Below are 13,459 nucleotides of genomic sequence, written 5' to 3' on the forward strand. Positions count from 1 at the left end.
GGCAAAAAATGACTTTGGGCTACCAGTATTCTAATAAATTTTGCACAGCTAAAAGGAGAAATGCACACATTTTAATAATTTTGGAAAACTGAGGTTAGCCGATACCAATGGGTATTTGGAGGCTATTGTAATTTCTGTTTTTTTATGCATTTGCTTAATTGTCTTGTACAAAGAAAACGCACATCAAGCATGTAGTTAAGAGTAGTGGGCATTCAGACAATTTGTGTATTCTTACAAATGTGTTTAATTACAACTGCTTCAAAGGTATCCCAGATTTTCAAAAGTTTTATTTTAATTTTGAAGACTAGACAAGGTCATACTAATTTTACAACATCCTACATGATTTAAGTCTATATATAAAGAAAAAAAAAACCAACATTGGAATATTACACAGCTTGAAAGCTTGCAAAGGTTATTTGTGTCTTAGTTACTTCTGTACTTACTGACACATCAGACGCCAGCAGTATTATGTTTCATAATTTGTTGACTAGCAAAGATACAATCATTAGTACCCTAAGTCTTCAAAGTTCACACCAATCCTTTGAAGCCATTCAGAAAGAGAAAGTCAACCCTGAAATTAGAATTAGTTACTATGATAAGTGCTTTCAACAGGACATAGATAAAATGGAGATGTTTAGAATGTTAATTTTATAGATTATAAAATTAGCATATTATAGCTACTCCATATAGTGAAGACTTAGGTGATTTTTCTGTGTGTTCTGCTTCTAAGATTTTACTTGTTTTAGGGTGAATTTAAATAGAATAAATTTGTTTCCCTTCGGTGTCATTGATGCAAATGACACAAAAGCTACATACTACTTCATAGGAATTGTTAACATCACCACATGTGGGAATCCCTTTGTTGTCATGAATTTGAGGCATCGTGGGACAAATAGATATCCCACTGGTCATGCCACGTTGGTGAAGAGCACAGAGAGCAGAGAAAAAAATGCACAGGCAAGAGAAAGCCATTTCAATGTATTTCTAAAAGGTAAGAAGTGTAAGTTTAACAAACTCCCTTTTAAAATATTTGTTTAAAAAACTATCAATAAAATAAAACTCAAAACATCACAAGAAGCCAGGAATAATTTTGAGAAAGTAAATCATTACAAAGCATTACTCATAATTTCTAAAACATACTCTGTTTGGAATGAAGAATTGTGCATAGTCTGTAAAGGAAAACGGCTAGAAATTTGGTGGGGCAGTAGATGTTTACGGAATAAAAGGCATTGGCTAGACAGTAAGTGTGTGTGTATTTTTGGACCTAAGTAATTATCTGTAATACGACTTTAACATTTAGGAAATTAAAAAGATTTAATTCTTAGTTTTAAAGTTGTCTGAAAAAGGCAATATTGGGACCTAACAATTTTGTTTGTGAAAGATGCCAAAAATGATCACCATTTCAGATGCTTCCAATCAAAAATTTCATAAGAACCTGAAGTCAAAGCCTGTGGGCGTCAGAAAAATATGTGGCCAGCCAGTCCTAATTTTACTCTTATTAAAAACACCATTATGGTTGACTTTCCCTTTAAATTCTTCACTATGATTGAAGACCACTCCATATATACATCATTAAGAAATGCTGTTAACACATGGACAGACAAGACAGTAACAGTCTAGTGGCTTTTGTTATGCAGCACAAATAATAGAGGGGAAAAAAACCCCACAAAACCAACTTCTCAGTTTTGCACAGGACCTTAACATTTCGTACACATACCATACTTTCTTTTCCGGGACTCTTAATTTAAAACTCCAATAATTCTGTGTCTAAGCCTTATAAAATAAATGCTTGTAAAGCTTATAAATTAGAGGACTATTATGGAAGCAGTGTGAGCTTTAATTTGAGAAACATGTCAATGAAACCTCCATTATCAATTACAAATTATTATGATAATTGCTTATTTTTTCAGGATCTCTGAAGCAAAATAAATAGAAATCAATTTTCATCTTAAAATGATCTACTACATTGTCATTAGTAAATCTTTTTCACAAATAACTACACAATGTACTTTCCTGGGAAACTGCCACCAGTTTCATTCAAGTCTCAGTAAAGTTTTAGTTTCACAGGAAATGCAGAGATGAACAAAAAATGATGAGTATGCTTGGCCAGACTCTGCAGCACTGTGTTAATATTTGTTCACTAAAAAAATTTTAAATGGACAAAGAATTCATTATTCTATTATTTTAAAGTAAAGATAAGGCTATGTAAATACCATCAAAACAAAGTTTTAAATTCTGGTTTAAAGGGACATAATACTATTTTGTTGTTGTTTATCTTGCAAAATGGTAGTATTGGGTTTTTTATAAAGGAAGTATTTGGAAATTATACAGTTTTAGCTTCCTTCAAAAATAGAATTGCAGATTCAATCTACGGATATTAAATATGATCAATCTGCTGATATGCAATCATGTTCCATACATATGTATGCATATGTATATGCATACACATACACACACACAAACATGAAACTTTTCGGCAAATAATAGGAAAAAACTCAATTAGAAAAAAATAGGACTTATTCAGTCAATATACAATATAAAGAATATAGAATAGAACGAAAAGGAAAAAAGATCACATGATACATTTGATTAGAAATAATGAAAGTAAAATGAGAATTATAATATCAATTAGTACTGCATGTAACCGATTCTTCAAAATTCGGTTATAAACACTGACAGTGTTCGGTAGGTACAGGGAAAACAATTATGATCATGTGGAGTCATTACAGGAGAAACAAAACTTATTGCTAACATTGCAGTGTTCCTTTTATAAGAATTAGTTGAGTGTTGATTATAAATGCTCTATCAACTCTTGCTTTTGTTTGATAATTATGAGATTTTTTTTACCCTTGCTATCAAAAGAGTGCTACTTTCTTTCCTTAATATATTTCAACCATTGAGAATAATTCAGAAAACAATGACAAAAGTAATGCACAAGGTAATGTCATGTTGCTTAAGAAATTTAAACAATAGAAATCAAAATTAAACCATTGAAAAGGCAGGCTTAGACCTCCTGAAAAAGACAGTGGCCATAATTTGAGCACTTTTTCATGAAAAATCCCATTCAGTTTCCTACAGAGTTTGCACAGTTCTTCCCACGGAGATAGTTCTAGGGGGACAGAGAAGAGGGTTGTGGGGTGTGGAGGCTCCTTACTCTTCCTCTGTACAACCCAGCAGCTCCGAGCGCAGCGTGATCCTCCCATACCAGGACCAGGGCAGGATTCTGATGTGCCGTGCATAGATGGGAGGGTCGATGACGTTTTTCCTGTGGGTATCATTGTCAAAATTGCCCTGGAAAACCTAGGAGAAAAGAGCGAAGAATATCAATCATACCGCCTTCTTTTGCCTGGGAATTATTTTTATCATTTTCTTGTTTGGCATCTTTTTTCCCAAACATGAGATTTTGATAACTAATCATGTTTTTCAAAACAAATTATTGCAGCTACTTTTTCATGGTCATTTTAAAATTAAGTTGTCAGAGCGCCTGGGTGGTTCAGTTGGTTAAGCATCTGCCTTTGGCTCAGGTAAGGATCCCAGGGTCCTGGGATCAAGCCCTGCTTTGAGCTCCCTCCTCAGCGGAGAGCCTGCCTCTCCCTCTGCCCCAGCCTCCCGGCTTGTGCTCTCTCTCTCTCTCTCTCAAATAAATAAATAAAATCTTAAAAAAAAATTGTCAAGTAATGTTTAATTTAAAGAGTTAAATAAGATGAAATTGGGCATCTAAGGCAGGAATACACAGATCTATCATCTTCATCTGCTTATCAGGTTTCTTTTAATGCAATAGATATTTATTTCTTGCTTCTGTCACAGGCTGGTGTTGGTTAGGCAGCTTGCTGAAGGTGCTCTCTTTTAAGGAGTGACTCGGAGATCCAGGCTGCTTGCAAATTGTAGCCGTCATCTGAAACAGGTGGCCTCACATTGACAAAGGGCAAGGTGAGAGTTGTTAGACTGGGAGGGATGTTTTAAAGAACATAGTATAGCAGCAGCTTACATCATTTTGAGATACATATCATTGACCTTAACTAATTATATGACCCCAGCCCAGCTGCAAAGGGGCTGGGAAATGGAGAGGAGCACATGGGTATTTGGCGAGCAAACACTCTATCACAGTGGGTTTTGCTCACTTCTCACATAGACAACAAAATTAACCCATCCCCAAGAGAGATAATGCAATCAGTGCTATTTTGAACTACTTTTTTTTTTTTTTTTTTGGTTTCTATGTCTATTCATTCCTGGATCCCTGCAATACTGTTGTGATCATTGTGACTTATAACATCCTGACATGTTGGCACTGGATTCTTCTCCACCATTCTTTTGTTTCAAAGCTTTTTTTTTTTTTTTTTTTTTAGAGCATTTATGTCCATTTTTTTTCTCCAAAGAGACCTTTATAATAACTTTGCAAAGTGCTTGCTTCGGAAAAAACAAAATCAGAACACTGGGATCCTGATAGGAATGACATCAAATTACACATTACTTTGGGAGAACTCCATGCATTCATAATATTTAGTCTCACTTGAAGATTTCATCGTGTTTCATCTACAGAGCCTGCACACTTATTATTGAAGTAATTTCTAACTATTTTATATTCACATTTTCGTTTTGGCTCAAATAGGATAACGAAAAATCTCTTCAGACTTTCCTCTTTTAACTTTATGAGGCATCTTATAATTGGAAGATAATTTCTTGCTTGCTTGAGATCAAAACATGACTATATCGCTAAAGGGAGACCTGAAACAAAAATTCCCCAAAGGAAAAAAAAAGAAACTCCATCACTACATGACAGAATATTTAACCCATATCTTTGAACATTCTAAAATTAAGGGGAATGTTTTAAAAATGGCCTTCTAGAATAAGTTGGTTCAGTCTCACATGATCACAAAAGGTCTCCTGGATAGGGAAAAATAAAGATAGCCTCTCAAGGGCATTAGGCAGCATGGCACTGATTAATAGAAGCAACAGACAAGATGCGGTAATCTTTCTGTTGGTTCCACGGACAGATTATGTGTCATTGAGGGCAAATGCGAAGTGCCATCCCCATCTGGTGGGGAACAATTTTTCAACCTGACACAAAATATATCTCCAAGGCGATTTTTGAATAAATATTTGCTGAAGAAGAGAATAGCAAACTGTGCCAAGTCTAGAATTCATCATCCTGGCATATCTGAATCCATTTTCATTTACTAGGAATTTTATCCTCAGCAATGCTCTGGCTTTGCATTGACCAAACAAGAACTAATTCTGGACTTGAATGTGTTACTAAATAACAGTGCCTCAGTTAGCAGAAGCTCACATGGATAGGACATACCACACAGACACTCACCAAAAATCCTTAAGAGAGGTTGTCATTGCAAAAGCAGAAAATAAGAGAGTACCTTCTATGGTTTCCTGACATTCTCTCTGACATATGATGTTGGATTCAAATGCTTCACTGAAACTGTGGTGTTACAATTTAATATAGAATCTCAAATCCAATTTCATAGCCTTGCTAGAGAACTTAATGTGTTTCTTTGGAATAATAGAACTTAAATTCATTAACTTTCATCACAAGATCTATAACAGTACAAAATATAGTGTTATACCACTTCTTGGGAAGGATATACAGTAAGAAATAATTTTCTTTTAAGTCACTGGTCTTCAGCACAAGTTTCAATATGAAACTATCAACCCAGAAATAAATAGTTGAAATATTATACTTATCCTTTATAATGGAGAATACATTTAGAGAAACTACATCAGCTCTGAAACTGCATTCAACTCTGACACTTCTGATTCAATGTGTGAAACTCATAGATATTTGAATGCTCATTAAAAAGATTAAATGAAGTTTCATAAAACAGTATAATTTAAAAAACAAAAATTTTCACAGAAAAAACAGCCACAGGCTACCTTGGAATCAACCAAACCATGGCCTAAAGGTAGTGAAGAGCCATTTTTATTTTTGGAAGTTTCTCAGTAATGACACAGCAGAGAACACAAAGCACATACTTGCAAATTCGAGCATGACATCTTGTACTTGCTGTGCAACCATGTGGCCCATGTACTGTTTTCTTGTCTCTAGCACTAGGAAGATCTTGCTTAAGAATGCTAGTTCAATGTTTTATCCAACAAAGGAATGCAAACTCAGTATTTTTAGTTAACTTTTAAAAATGTGTAAAAATTCTAGAGACAGGCTTTCTATATATACACTTCAGAGATAGGAGCATCTCAATTGATATCAAACTCTGAAAAGACTGATGGAAAACATTATATCTCCATATAGAGGGGAAAAGTTGTATATGAGAAAGACACTTTGAGAAGTTTCTAGAAAAGAATATGCATATGCTTCAGTTTCAGGAGGAGGCTTAGCAAATTAGCTGATGACAAGTTTGCTGATGTACTCAGACATGATAATGCTTAGGGGATCTCTCAGGCTTTTCCCAACATACGGGCCCTCAAGAAAAAGGCGCCCAAGGTACTTTGGGAGGGTTCCACAACTACAACCTAGAGGATAATAAATAGAACTGCCATTGCCTCCATGTGGCTGAGATCTTGGATTCTGCTTTTCAGTGTCAACTCTCCTGCGATACTAGTTAAAATTCAAATCAGATTCTAATGAGGTTTCAAATCTCAACACAGAGACTGTCAGATAAAACAAATGTTGCTTTGAGCAACGTTTTAATATTTTTTTGTAAGATGAGACTTGTCATTCTTCATTAGGGACAATGGTCTATCCAGGCGAGAGTAGACATCATCAATGGGAGACTGCCAAGAAGGCAGGGTTATCCCTTCATGACACTGTCAGACAGCTGGGGCATGCTCAGCTTCTCTTCGCGGCCATCACCTATAACCGCCTTTCGCAAATGTTGAGGAATCCTTGGGGGTATTTCTTGCACATACTCTTTATTTAGAATGCTATCTGGTCTGTGAAGATATACTTCTTTTTATTAGTCCTAAAAAATACATTAAAAGAGTTAAAGAGAGGGGCGCCTGGGTGGACTCAGTCGGTTAAGCGCCAGACTCTTGGTTTTTGCTCAGGTCACCATCTCAGGGTCCTGGGATCGAACCTCCCCCCACCATCGGGGCTCCATGCTCAGCAGGGAGTCTGCTTGAGATTCTCTCTCCTCATCTCCCTCTGCCCCTCCCCCTGCTCAAGGCTTCTCTCCCTCCCTCCCTCCCTCTCTCTGTCTCTCTTTAAAATAAATAAATAAATCTTTTTAAAAAGAGGTTTTAAAGAGACTCCCATTGTTCTAACCTTTTGGAATTTATGTTCACATCATCCAAACAACCAGCAGTTTTAAGGATTTTTAGATAGCCTCCCTGAGCTCCTCAATGCTAATGAATCAGTATTTTAGCAAGGTCTCAGGTAACCATCAGTTCATCCCGATGGCCTTTTGGTTTCCTCTTTCTAGCATTTGAATCCAACATCATATGTCATCATTTGGTCTCCTCTTCTCTAATCAAAAGAGAAATAATGAAATGTGGAGACTAGAACTATAACTGGGATTCCAGATATTGTGAAAATGCAAGGGTCGAGGGAGCTATTGTTTGCATGCGCTTTGGCAATGGTGTCAAACATACCATGGGCTTTGTTGCCTATGTCTGTACACTGACCTGATATCCTTAAAGGGTTAAAGACAAAGATAAAAATCCATTACCCCAGAGCAACATTTGTGTGTGGGGGTGGGAGGGAGGAGTGGAAAGAGAAAAAAATTGTATTCAGCATATATAATTTCAATTATTTATTCTTTCATCCAGAGTACTTATGAAGGAGTTAGAAAAGAACAGTCTTTTCCAACTGTGATCCCTGAGAAACGCTGTTTTTATGTAATTCCACCCATAGAGTAGAAGAATCTGAGACTTGGAAAAGGAGGCATAGATCTACCAGCACCAACTTTCCTCTAACATTTCTGACATGGGACTTCCAGCAAGGGCGACACAATCCTCAATATAATAGGGTAGGTATGTATTTAGACACTTTGAAAGTCTGTCCTTTCTTTAGGCTGACACATGCCTCTTTCTAACTGCCATCTACTGATCCTAGTGCTTTATTCTCAACAAGCATAGATGATATCTAACTATCAAAAGAAAAACACTTTTAGATACATTTAACAATACTTAACATAAATCTCTCAAAAACTCAATATAGTGCTTTAGGCTAAACATTTGTGGTTGCTTAAAAAATTCCTCATGTAAGATGATTTTCCAAATTAGCATTTTGATTGCATTCCATTGGATACCCTCTGGTTTAACTATGACCCGATTAAAGGGTGGTATTTATTTGGACATAGTATGCAGTAATGACCTGAGTGACTCAAAATATAGAGTGTACCTTTGTTATGGATACAACACTTCTATCAATGCAGTCTAAAATTTAAAACTATTATATTACATTTTCCATCATGATTGATGACTAATCGTCAAAATAAACTTGGAACTTTTTCATAGAATTTCTCTTAAGCCAGGATTTTCCCAATGTTTTACTTGTAAAATAGATTTATAGTTGTAGACATTTATATTTATTCCAATTTCATTTCATTTTATTGAATCATGACATTTTAAAGATAGCAATTCGTAGTTAAGATTATGATCTTTATAAAAATAGTGGAAATTTAGTGGACATAGGATTTAAGTATCTATTTCGTAAAGTAACCATTTATATATTATGTGAGTATAAAATCTGACTTTTGTGGGTGATATAAAGGACTTACACTTACTAGTTTATGGTTCAGCATCATAAAAATCATTTTTATATACTTACTATTAACATTTAACATGCCTTGAGTTTCTGTCAAAAATTTCAGAGTTACAACTTGAATCAATGCTTTAATGACTTAAAGCCTAAAGCACAAACACAGTATTTATCTATTTGAATAGTGTTAATAAGAGAAACTTCAGTTGTTTCTCATTCTATGACTTTTAGGCTAATTTGCAACTTATGTTCTACTTTGCCCTATATTAAAGCATTCCAAAAATCACAACTTTTCATTAAAAAGTAAAACAAAAATTATTGCGTTAAAATGTATAGAAAATTGTTAGTGGTATGAATGTATATCCCATTAAAAAGAAATCTTATTGCAAGTTTTACATGTATGAAACTTCTGTTAGTGACTGGATATAAAAGTCTAAAACCAAAGTTTGATTATTTTAGCTTACATAGACTCTAGCTATTATTCAGTGGATTCAATTTTCTAGGAAAATGTATCAGCATCCTGAAACCATTTCATGATTGAATGGCTGGTATATCATTCTTGATGGTTTTCTCTCCAATCAATTCCACTAAACCAATGAAACTCTGTAACAAAATTAGTCTAAATATAAGTACATTCTTTCTGATGTAATAAGGAAACAAGAAATCAGTTTCCAGGTAAATTCCAATATTCTAGGAAATGTTCCTTGGAAAATAGTGCTTATTGAGAATCACATTCTAAGAAGTGCATGCACACATAAAGAAAGGCTTTGTTGGAGATAGGAGATTGTGTTAACAAGTCTACATTGATCATCAGTTTGCAGCAGAATGAGTTGGGGGATGAGCCCTCACTATAGGACATCCCAACAATGATACAGCAAAAATCCTCATCCACAGAGAGGAACAGGCTGCTGCCTTGGTGTCTTCCAACCCAAAGCATCCTTGAATAGAACTACTGCCTCCAAATGTGCAGATGAAAGGCCATAGTCAACCAAAACAATTTATCAGCCGGTGAACATATCTGCAAAGTTCAAGGTGTGTCCAATCTAGTATCATCATAGTGATACAGACATGTATCATTCCAATGAGGAGAGTACAGTTCATACAAGTTTGTATAACATGAGTGCGCAGTAAAATCTTAACCTTACCCAAAAGGAGGTCTGACCTTTGCTTTCAGTTCCTGGGAGATAATCTCTAAACCCTTAGAAAGCCCTGCATGATTAAGACTGTCTTTGTTTACATGGGAGCCTTGGGCCACACCAGATAGTCTATGCTAACAATGTTATTTATGGTGGGGGCATTGGACCAGCTTGACCACCGAAAGGGCTGGAGACTCAAGTCAGCCTTGCAGGCAGTAAACCATGTCTACGTTACTGAGCTTCAGTAAAAACTTTGAACATCAAGGCTGAGGTAAGCTTTCCCGCTTGGCAATACTTAGTGCATATTTTATGTCACACATCATTGCTGAGAGAGGTTAGCACTGTTTAAGACTCTGAGAGAGAACAACTGAAAACTCATGCCTAAAACTCTGCTGGATTCTGCCCCACATGCCTATTCTCTTGGCTAATTTTTATTTGAATCCTTTCGCTATTATAAACTGTAACTGTAGGTATAATAGTTTTACAGGAGTTCTGTGAGTACTTCTAGTGGATTATAGGACCTGAAGTGGTCTTGGGGAACTTTGAACTTGCAACTGATGTCAGAAGTGAGAGTGGATTTGGGAACTCCCGAACTTTGCAATGAGTAATTGATGTCGAGGGGTTATAGGTTTCACAGAGGACTTTTTGATATTTGTTAACATTGATTAGTCTGAGAAGGGATCTCAACTGTCTGAAAGAATTGTGCCCCAAACTTCCTCAACATTATGTGCCAGGCCTGTCAGAGATATCCAGGCTTCAAAATTAATTGTGAACTTACTGTTTTCTGATTCTTTGAATAAATCCTAACATGACAACCTACTGAAATTTATTTATTGTGGCCCCTGAGTACACTTTCTAAATCTTTTATTCTTAGGTTCTACTCTCTCTACTTTGCTCTTTTTATTTTTATTTTCTGGGTGGTACTTATTCTCATGAACATAAACCTAATACACATATCAAACAACTAGTGTTACTTGTTCTTTTTCATATTTCAGTAACAAAACAACTCAACATCTTTATTCTTCTGTATTTCTTTAATACCATTTCTGCAAAAGCTTATACATTCCTTGGGGAATATTACTTTGGCCATCTACTAGGGATTAATTTGAAATCCCCTGGGAAACTGGCAGGTTTTCTGAAAGCTATAGAACATGGTGACATATATAAATCATTCTGCACCATATTTCATATTGGATACCAATTTTTATCTGTGTCCCTTTCAAAATGTTATTTTGTTCCACAAGCCCTTCAAAAATCTGGACCCTGGTTCCTTCAGAGATTTCTTTGCTTCCCAAGCTCCCTCAATGAAATTATATGAGACTTTCAAACTGCCTATCCAAAGACTTAACTTCAAAGGTCCAATTATAGAACATTTTTGTTTGATGGGAGAAGTAAAAAGAAAAACATGGGGACAAGTTCCATGTCTTTCTTTCACTAGTGCATGAATCATTTTAAACCATTAAAATGAATATATGGATTCTCTGAGAAAATGAATTCCACTCCCATTACTACCCTCAGGAGATTTCTTGTGGCTCTGAAGTTCGCTCTCTTTTGTAATTATGTAAAAATTAGGTCTCTGGCTTCAGGGAACACTACATTTCACCGAACTGATCTGGCTTTGCTTCGTGTTTCTAGTGTATATAAATCTCTGATTATATCCCAAGAAATTTTTACTAAACCACCAATTTGACATTCACTTAGAGTTCTTGCAGTATTATCTGCACTCTATTGTTTTTTTGTTCCACATTTTTTTTTTTTTTCAAAATGCACCAGTGGGAGACTCTAATAATAACTGGCCAAAAAAATGCAGATATGTTGTCTTTTGCTTTCTACTCTGACAATAAAGGGTTATTTATTGCTTTTCAAACTATCACACCTCTCTTTCATTTTCCTGTAATTGATGTGAAAGCTGGTTGGCTGATACTTAATTCTTGACTGAAAAGAAGGCTGTGATATCTTTCTAAAATTCATTCCTCCTTAGGTACTCTGGGGGTTGGGAGTTTTGGGAAAGAGGAGGAAGCGACACATCTTTGGGAGTATTTTTGAGAACTTTTCACTTCTGGTCTCTCATAGAAGGGCTCGACTGAGCCATAGAGATCTGAGATGAAGGGCTGTAACTCTCCACTGTAATAGCAATTTCCCTACTCCCGGTAAGCTGGTAGAGATCGTACCTGTGATTCCCTCGTCCACTGTGAGAATGACACACTGAGCTAAAGAACTGCTGAGATCTAACCTAATCAGATGAGAGGCGGAAGGGACTGGGAACAGGATAGCCACCTCCATTCCTTCTGTGCTTTTCTTGCATACCTTAACTCTAAGAAGCTGGGGACCTGGCCACTTCTTACGAAGAGCCAGAAGAACCTCCCTGGAGAAATTCACAAGACTTCTGCTAAGTCTTGACCCTGGAAAAAGACACCAAGAAAAATCAAAGCAAAACTTTCCAACTCTGTGGTCTGTTGCCTTCTTTCTCCCACACGTGCTGGCATTTGGAATGCTCAGTCTAAAAGTCATTCAGTAGGTAGGACCCACCACCAATATTTAACTTCTTTTATGATGCAAGTCTCCTCAGGAAACAAGAATATCTTAGCAAATATATTGCATAGGATGATTGTCTATAAAGATTTATGAAACACAAAACATGCCATTCTAAACTGTGGCTACAGATTTAAACTACCTGCTTTCTGGAACTTAGATTTTGACTGCCATAAGAAATATTCCTACAGAAAAAAATAGAACTGGAAAATCATCTGCTTTTCACAGATATCTATCTATAGGAGATATTACCAAGAGTAGTCAGACAGCGAGACCATCTAATTTTTTTTCCTTTTTAGTCTAACATCAGAAATGAAGAAATGTCTTTCCTCTCTTCTATAAGAGTACAAAACAGTCTGCTTCTCTAATGAATCCCAATGTTCATCTCAAAATTTCCTAAATCACACCGGGCATTTTGCATTGTATCCGAACGATCTATAGTCTGACTCTACCCCTTCAGAGAAGATACTTCAGTGATGAGGCAGTAGAGAAACAGGTGTCTGATAATTCCCACCCCACATTAGGAACCTTTCCCTCACTCCACATCTCATCCTATTTTTGGTCAGAAATGACTTAGTACAGAGCTGGAAGTATGAGCACAGTAGTGATTTAAGCATTCAGCCATGTGTCTTCTAAGCCAGACTGGTGCTGTGGAAGAAACAGTGTTAGGGAGTTGGAGAAGATAATTCTGGAGACAGATGATGAGGTGGCAAAGTGGAGTCACAGACATGAAGCAGGTTGTGAGAGTGTGTGCATATATGTGTGTGTATGGAAAAAAGGCATTCTCACTTTATCCTCTCTTCCTTAGGTGTTTTCTCAGGAGAACATCTGGTCTAACTGGAAAATCTAGGAGATCTTGAATGGAGACAGAGTTGCAAGATATAAGACTTGGTATATACTTATACTAAAAGAATTATTCATTGCTTATCTGAAATTCAAATTTAACAGGGTGTGCTGCATTTTTGTTTGCTAAATCTGGCAACCATAAATGAAGAGCATAGAGAATCCTGGTCCTGAGCTGAGCAGGTGCAAACTCTAGTTTGGTCAGGGGAATCCTGGGTCTTTTTGTCTCAATGTGTTGAGGGTACACTGATTATTAAATTATATTTGACATCAGGAGGAAAAA

At 36.2% G+C, this 13,459-nt stretch overlaps 1 protein-coding gene across 2 annotated transcripts in view; it reads right to left on the reverse strand.

Annotated features, from left to right (window-relative positions):
• Positions 1-269: 269 nt before the first annotated feature.
• Positions 270-13,459, reverse strand: part of EDIL3 (EGF like repeats and discoidin domains 3) — a 392,992-nt gene continuing 379,802 nt past the window's right edge. For both annotated transcript variants that reach the window (XM_045897839.3, XM_045897830.3), the window contains one exon: positions 270-3,300. In XM_045897839.3, the coding sequence (XP_045753795.1) occupies positions 3,151-3,300 (150 nt within the window). In that variant the 3' untranslated portion in view covers positions 270-3,150. The remainder of the gene's footprint in view (positions 3,301-13,459) is intronic.

This window comes from Mirounga angustirostris, unplaced genomic scaffold (genome assembly GCF_029215605.1).
Source record: "Mirounga angustirostris isolate CCGP_5_RB_7025 unplaced genomic scaffold, mMirAng1.0.hap1 SCAF_7, whole genome shotgun sequence".
Lineage (NCBI taxonomy): Eukaryota > Metazoa > Chordata > Mammalia > Carnivora > Phocidae > Mirounga > Mirounga angustirostris.